Source organism: Chelmon rostratus, chromosome 13, assembly GCF_017976325.1.
Source record: "Chelmon rostratus isolate fCheRos1 chromosome 13, fCheRos1.pri, whole genome shotgun sequence".
NCBI classification, from domain to species: domain Eukaryota; kingdom Metazoa; phylum Chordata; class Actinopteri; order Chaetodontiformes; family Chaetodontidae; genus Chelmon; species Chelmon rostratus.
The window spans coordinates 7,226,757-7,234,505 of NC_055670.1; the positions used below are offsets into that span (position 1 = coordinate 7,226,757).

Below are 7,749 nucleotides of genomic sequence, written 5' to 3' on the forward strand. Positions count from 1 at the left end.
AACTGTAGGTGTGTACTCTCACTTCTGTAATCTCAGCCTCATGAAAATGTTTGGGAAACACTGGCTTTCGATCTGTATTTATGTCCTTCGGTGTATTAGCCCGAACGCTGCTTCACCTTTTTTTACTTCTTCCTGTTCTGTCCAGCAGCGACAGGCTCGACTCGGGGCCCTGGGGTTGTGACATGGTCTGCTTCTGACAGTGGACTGCTGTCACCAAAATATTAAAGTAACCGTAGCATTACTCGTGGTGGGGAGAATGAATGTTTTTGCTCTCATTTTATGGATAAAAATTTGACTCTGATTCTCGGGTGTGTGTCTAGAGATGTTTTGAGCAGAGATTCACACACAGCCAGCTGTGCAGATCTCTTTCTCATTCATTGATATTGAGTAAAAGCAACACACTGTTACAGTACAAGTCCTGTATTCAAAAATATTAGCATAAAGGTATACTTACAGTACAAAAAGTAAAAGTACTTTTGCTAAATAGCCCATTTCAGATTAGTTAGATTATATTATTGACACATAGTAATCAATACACATGATGAATATTGTTCTTTGGATCTGTCGAGAGCTACATCAACCATGTGTCCGCGTGAGCGAGATAAGAGAGTGTCGCAACTGTCTTTTCCAACAGTGCTGTTGTGTCATGTGGTAAAGTCTGTGAGTCTGCAAGACTGCAGATAGATCCTGTTCACCATATGCAGCTCCTACATCTGCTGCTGCTATGTCTGACAACCACTGCAACTACTACCAATAATAATCATTCTATTAATGATTTATTTTTGCAGAGGAAGAACATAAAGATAAGAAAGGGAGGAAGAGAAAGTTCCTTAAGTAGAAAAGGTGAAAAGGTCAACTGTCCCAATTCAGAGCTTAAAAGCAGAACACAGACATTAACAGAAACATGTACAGAGGTAATGTTAAATATGTTTGAAAGTCAGACATGTTTGGCCAGAGGAGGCTTCTATAATACATATACAGTATAGCACATTACATTTTGAATACAATACATTTCATTCACAGTTTATTTACCCTTGTGCATGCTACATGCCTCCTCAAAAATAACTCCTCAGCTTCTTGTGGCAGACATAAATGCTTTTTTAGTATTTAAAATAACACGTAGGGTAACGCAAGAATAAAGAGAAAGTTAGCAAAGAGGCTGAGCTGCTGGCCACTTGCTCTGTGGTGCACATTTAAAAAAAAAGGAATAATGACCCAAGAACAGACATTGTCAGAGTGTGACACACACACAATCGAAACACTTTACACACTATCTGTGTCACTTCCTTTCTCACGAGTCTCTTGCGATTATTTTCTCATTCTCTGTGCTGTGATGTACTCGGCATCAAAGACACCTTGCTGTGTTCTTTCTCTTGACCTTCGAAAGCACAATGTGCTGAGTAAAAACTCCCTTTGCGCTCCATCTTCATTGAGTCCACACTGCTCAGGCTCTGCAGATTCATAATCTGTCGCAACTTTTGTCTGAAATCCTTGGAAGCAAAGTAGTAAATGAATGGGTCGAGGCAGCTATTCAGGCAACTGAAACAGAGGGAGAGTTTGTAGGCCATGTAGACAGACTTCTCATAGAAGAGTCTCAGCACAGTGTGAGTCATCAGGAGGATGTTGTTGGGAGCGAAGCAGAGGGTGAAGACCAGGAGAACGATGAAGGCCAGACGTATCACTCTCTCTTTCTGGACTGTCTTAGAATCTCTGGCCAGCTTGCGTATGACACTGACATAGCAGAATGTGGTGACAAAGAAAGGGATGAGGAAGAGGACGAACACCATGCAGAAGAGAAAGGCTGCCCAGGCTGCCTGGGATGGGAGCATATTTCTCTTCAGGATGTCAAAGCATGTGGTAATCTGAAGATCAGGAACGTGAAAGGTCAGGTCTGTGGTCATCAGCGGATACAGAACGCTCAGGACCAAACCCCACATGAGGAGGCAGCTGATAACCGCAATGGACTTCCTCTTCTTGGTCTGCCTGAACAGCATGGGCCTGATGATGCCCAGGTAGCGGTCAATTCCGATAGCCATCATGGTCAGGATGGAGCAGTACATGTTGGTGTAGAAGACGAGGGTCAGGAAGCTATTGGTGGAAACATAAAGGAAGAGCGTTTTATTTGATAGCTGGTCAAAGTAAAGTGATAATCAAAGGAATAGTTCAACATTTTGGGAAAGATGAGAAAACTGATGCTACTCTCTGTCTGTATCAAGCCTGGCTCTGTCCAAATGTAGCAAAATCCACCCACCAGCACCAAAGTTCAATAATTAACACTTTATATTTAGTTTGTTTTATCTGTACAAAACACAAAGAGTACAAACAACCAGTTGTGGTTTCATGGGGGTTTCTGATGGTTCTATTCTTGTCCTCTTAGACCTCAGTGCAGCATGCAGTGATTTGACGATTGAAAAGTTGGTGGTTCTCTCTGACTCTCTGATTTCAAACATACATCAAAGGATTAAAGTTTCATATCAATCTTGGAGATCATGTGTCTGAAAAACATGACGTCTGTTTTGGGGTTGCACAAGGCAGCTGGCATGGTCCATGACTGTCATTATACAGGCTGCCACTTGGTGATGTCAGTACACTGCAAAGAGAAATACACTGGCTTAGCCAAATGTACATATTGCATGAATATTTGTAACTCCAACTCTGCCATTATTGAATAAATTCCATGAGACTTTTACAGTTATGCTAACTCGATTAATTTAGTACAACCAACATGATTTGCTTTGTCCTCAAAAGCTTTATTGTGTTGAACCAACTTCATTTTAATTCAACAGGTCTGGTGTTATTAAGCCATCAAACCACTTAATTTAAGTTATTCTAACTTCTTTATTTTATTTGCGTTCTACTCAGGAATGTTAGTGCAAATTGTTAGGTTAATTTATTGAAATATCAGTAACTTAGTTCACCTCAGTCAGAGTACATGACACACAGCAATTACAGTTTTATATTCAAATTGTTTATTATAAAAACTTATGTCAAAGTGTTTTTTTAAACCATGAACAATTTTAAAAAGTTGATCTATGCACAACATAAACGTGCCACCCAACCACCCAAATAAGTTTTAACCTAAACTAAAAGTGTGTTCAGGAGCTCCAAATGAAGACATTGACTCAGATATTTGCAGACTTTTATCAGGAAGCTGACGTTGAACAGGATAAAACAAAAACAACATTTTCCAGTGTGGTTTACAATCCCCTCAACTGAATCCAGTGCGTCACTCTATGCATGTTAAAGCTCTGTTTAAATGACTTGAATTTAGTAACTTGTGTTGCCTATGATGCTGCAAGAATCTGCTTGCATAAAACTGCACAGAAATGAACTTTTGTCCTACTCTGCACTCCTTTCAGAATGTGAATGTTAACAGCAAACTACCCTACATTGCAAGAAAAAAATCAAGCTTTTTTAAATACAGTGTTAACATGATCTAATAAAAAATCCTTATGAAATAAATGTAAAGATTTTAAACTATATTTAGATTGCATTAATGATGTCACCTTAACATGTCACTGACTAGCAAATCTTTCCAGATGTGTGGCAAATTGTGTTTGAGTACCGACCAAAAATGTGAAATTAAGGCAATGGAAACATGTCAAACAGAAACTGTGGTGACTACAGACCCATTTTACTGATTACCAACTTAATCAATGTGTTAATGTTAAGTAATGTGAGTAAAATAGCTTATTGTGACTTAACTGAGCCTTTTCCTATGGCATTTCTGCAACGTGGTGTCTTCCCACGGGCTTCCCAGCCCGTGTTTGCAGATTGCACTTGAATAATGTTACAGAATATTCTTCAGCTGTGGCTCAAGTAAACGACTTTAACCTAAAAAACTTTAATCTAAAACTCCAGGGCATAAACATCAACATGCGTATGTGTAGTAACCTAGATTTGCTACAGGTTTAGTTGTGAATGTCAAATCCACATATCTGTTATTGACCAAACCTGAATCAAAGACCAACTTCTTAAAATAAGTTATCTGCTAACTAAAACATGTACATGTAACAAAAGGACATTTTTAAGCTCTTGCTTTAAAAAGAATAATTTCTCTGAGTGTAATTTACTCCCTCGTTTATTATTTGCCTTTAATAGCACTGTGATCATCTGCTGCTGGTCTGCTGGTGGTTTTCAGCAACAGTCAAAAGAAAAGCTCTGGAACACACTACCTACTTATTCTCTGTTATTTTACATCAATCTGTTTTTATGTCCATTCCATGTCTTTCCTATGCAAAGCACTCGCTTGGTGCATGTAATTTATTTGTCGTAAAGCACTTTGAGCTGCATTTCCTGTACGAAAGGTGCTATACAAATAAAGTTTATTATTATTATTATTGTTATTATTATGTGCTGGACGCTTCATTTGCTGGAGGCAGTGACTTCCTTGCTACCACTATGAGGTTGTTAGGGGGAGGCTTAGCTTAGCATAAGCTTAGCTTATGCTAAGCTAAGCTAACTGGCTGCTGGCTATGGCTACATATTGAACAAACAGATTGGTATTGAACTTGCCATCTAAACTGTTGGCAAGAAGACAAACAAGCGTCTTTTCGAAAATGTCAAACTATTCCTACTGGTGGACTGTCGATGTACAACCCTGATTCCAAAAGAGTTGTGATGTCATGTAAAAAAAAAAAAAAAAAAGCATAATGTGATTGTTTGCAAATAAAAAAAAGCAAGTGATCACGAGCTGCGTTTCCATTACAGTTGTTCACAAAATAAAAGCGATATTTCTGAAATTTCGGCAAGGTTCAAATGCGACTTGCAGGTGTTTCCATTGAACAGTGTTTTGCGAACCAGCCGACATTCTCGTAAGTTCCCGGACGTCCCGCAAGATGTGTGTGCGTGCTGTGCGTCGGTAAAACTTAACACAAAGCCTTATAATTAAAAAGCACATGCATGCTCCTGGCCTTGTAGGATTGCGCTTACTCTAATGCACAAATGCTGAAGATGAAATAAAGAAATGATCTGTTGACTTAGAGTGATCACTGATTTTAATGGCCTATTATTTATCACTTTGTTATTACGCGAGACTCGCTCTGACAGTGTCAGCTCGCGCCGGCGGAGCAGCAGCAGAATACAGGACTGTGAATTACTGAAGTGTCCTTTGAACATATTTTCTATCAGCAATTATGTGTTTATATTAAAGTTAATGGCGTGCAAGCGCGTCTCCCACATAGCTGAGGTGCACACACTCATCACAAGTTCATCTCACGATTAATGAAAACGTATTTTGCAAAGTGCGCACAGGACGAGATCACAGCTGTCAGATTGTCTTTAACAGATCAACCAGCATGGCAGATGGAGTGTTTTTGTCTGCTACTTATTGAGATCCAGAAAACATACAAACACTACAAAATTGACAAGACGTTATATCTGACTGCATGCGGCCGGCCCGAAACGGGGAGTCCGCTGACCTCGGACATGTGTAAATGCGGAAAAAGTGTTTCCATTACACTTTTGCGATACACCTAAATATCGACACGTCTGAAAAACCACCTCATGAGAGCGTAAAAATGTTTTTGCGATATTTGAGAGAATTTTCGAAATTTAGGTGTTTCCATTACCGTTTTTTTTATTGCGATATTTAGGATTTGCGCAATTCTAGGGGCAATGGAAACGCAGCTACTGTCTGTTATATGCATGTTTTATACAGCCTCCCACCTTTTTTGGAAGCAGGGTTGTAAATACAACTTACAAACAATGGATGTAGAAAAATTATAAATAATGTTAAGCCTGGCAGACACAAGGTGCATAAGGCATCCTGTGCCAATACTTTAATCATGCAACCTTAAAGAATACCTGCACATCTTGGGTCCCAGAGTCCAGTTGTATCCTTGAAGCTGGTAGGTGATCTGAAAGGGCAGCGCAGTGCCAAGAGCCAAGTCAGTGAGGGTGAGATGAATCATGAAGATGATGGATGGCGTCTTGGGGGAGGTACGGAAGAGCAGGATCCACATGGAAAGGCCATTTCCTGCCAGGTTAATGGCAGTGACGATCATGTAGATGACAGAGATGGCAATGCTGGTGTTTGTACTCTGAAACAGGTACAGGGTGGCGTTGTCTAGTTTGATGCCGCTGGAATTCCCCATCATGATCTGATGAGAACGGCCTCTCATCACCTGAGTGCCAGGATTTGACAAAGACTTGTGAGGCTTGGTGGTAGAATATTAATTTTTCTTGCAAAAGTTCTGGTGGAAATAAAGAAATATCATTTGGATCTTAATTTATGCATGCTGTGTAATTGTTTTGTCATATTTTAATTAAAAAGCATGAAAGGTAAAGTATCAACAACGTACACCACAAGCAAAAAAGTACAGTAGATCTTGTCACGCAGGCCACTGAATGCAATCTGCTTTAAGTTGTGTGCAAAACAGATTGCTCTCAAGGTGTGAAACAGATAGTGTTGCATTCAAACCACTCCACTCCAATACTGTATGTTGCTTGCGTGCGAGTAGCACATGTGTAGGGTGGAGTTTTCACACAGGAAAAGGACATGCTTGATTTGCGGTGAGGTGTGCCAACCGTCACTAAAGAACTCATCTACAATCTACAAATGCATAAATGTATGGGGACTAGATTCACAACTGCCAATTACCATATGAAGGGATTAAACTTGGAGGTGAGACAAAAGCTGCATTTTGTGTTTGTGCCATGAGACAGTTAACACTTAACTGTTTCATGTAAACACTTTCTCTCCAACATGGTGCATGTGGTGGTGGTCGGGGCAGTTACCACAAGCCAGACATAGATGAATGAGCCCAGGAAGTTGTGCAATTGAAAGTGCACTGTTTCTACAAATATGATCAGGATGGTAATACATGCTTTTGGTAACATGAGAAAAACATTGTAAAAATGCCAAACAGAGCGTTATAATATGTGTTAAATGCAAAAAAGTAATGTCAAATGTGTTTTTTTAAAACAAAAATTATAAATAACTTTTTATTATTATTATTTTTATTTATTTTCCCTTCTTTCTCTCTGGACCATAATTTTTTGTATCACTGTATTAGAACCAAGCATTTCTTTAACTTATGCATGTTTATGCGAGAGTGCAGTCATCTCTTCGTGTATGCCCTACTTTACATACACTATACTGTAATGTTGTACCTCAGATCTAAGTCAGATGTTTGGTTCTTATTGCTGCTGTGTTTTTATAAAAATGTTGTCCATATATATATATATATATATATATATATATATATATATATATATATATATATATATAAACATATGTCGCTTTTGACGTAAAATATTAACTCACTGAGCACATTTATCTTTAAAGTAAACATAAATACAAGAAAAAAGGAAGTGTTAAGCAACTGACACGTGGTGTGGTTTAGTTCCATAACAAGTCTATTTTAAAAATGTAAAAACATGAAAATACATTGATCATAAGGTTAGCGTGTAGTCCTGTTAAATCTCAGTAAAAGGCAGCTGAACACTCACCACAGCAGACGAGACAGGAGGACGGTTGGAATACAAGTGTCAGTTGCAGATGGAGGGACAGATATTATGGTTTGAGCTTCTTACAATGCTGCAGAGACAGGAAATGGATCATGTGACAGACTTATTCCTACCAACCACAACAACAACCACCCGCTAGATACAGTCTTGGAAATGACAGACATCCCATAGCATTTAGAAAACACACATTTACTCATAATTATTACCTGCAGGATTTCCTGATTCCTCACCATGCGGTCCATGAAATATCTTGACAATCTTTTGAAATTATACCTTCAC

At 38.9% G+C, this 7,749-nt stretch overlaps 1 protein-coding gene across 2 annotated transcripts; it reads right to left on the minus strand.

The window, feature by feature from the left end:
• Positions 1-410: 410 nt before the first annotated feature.
• On the minus strand, positions 411-7,749 carry p2ry8 (P2Y receptor family member 8). Of its 2 annotated transcripts, none has more exons than XM_041951136.1 (4): positions 7,677-7,749; positions 7,453-7,540; positions 5,806-6,125; positions 411-2,088 (listed from the first exon to the last, which is right to left on the minus strand). In XM_041951136.1, exons 3-4 carry the CDS (start codon positions 6,120-6,122, stop codon positions 1,317-1,319), a joined length of 1,089 nt encoding a protein of 362 aa, XP_041807070.1. In that variant the 5' UTR covers positions 6,123-6,125; positions 7,453-7,540; positions 7,677-7,749; the 3' UTR covers positions 411-1,316. The 2 variants fall into 2 exon arrangements, with proteins under 2 accessions (XP_041807070.1, XP_041807069.1); XM_041951135.1 differs by having other exon boundaries at positions 5,806-6,194.

Coding starts and splice junctions, on each gene's coding strand:
- p2ry8 (XM_041951136.1), bottom strand. CDS start 6,122: ATGAGAGGCCGTTCTCATCAGATCATGATGGGGAATTCCAGCGGCATC. Junction 2,089..5,805: donor CTGGGACCCAAGATGTGCAG/GTATTCTTTAAG, acceptor TTCCACCAATAG/CTTCCTGACCCTCGTCTTCT.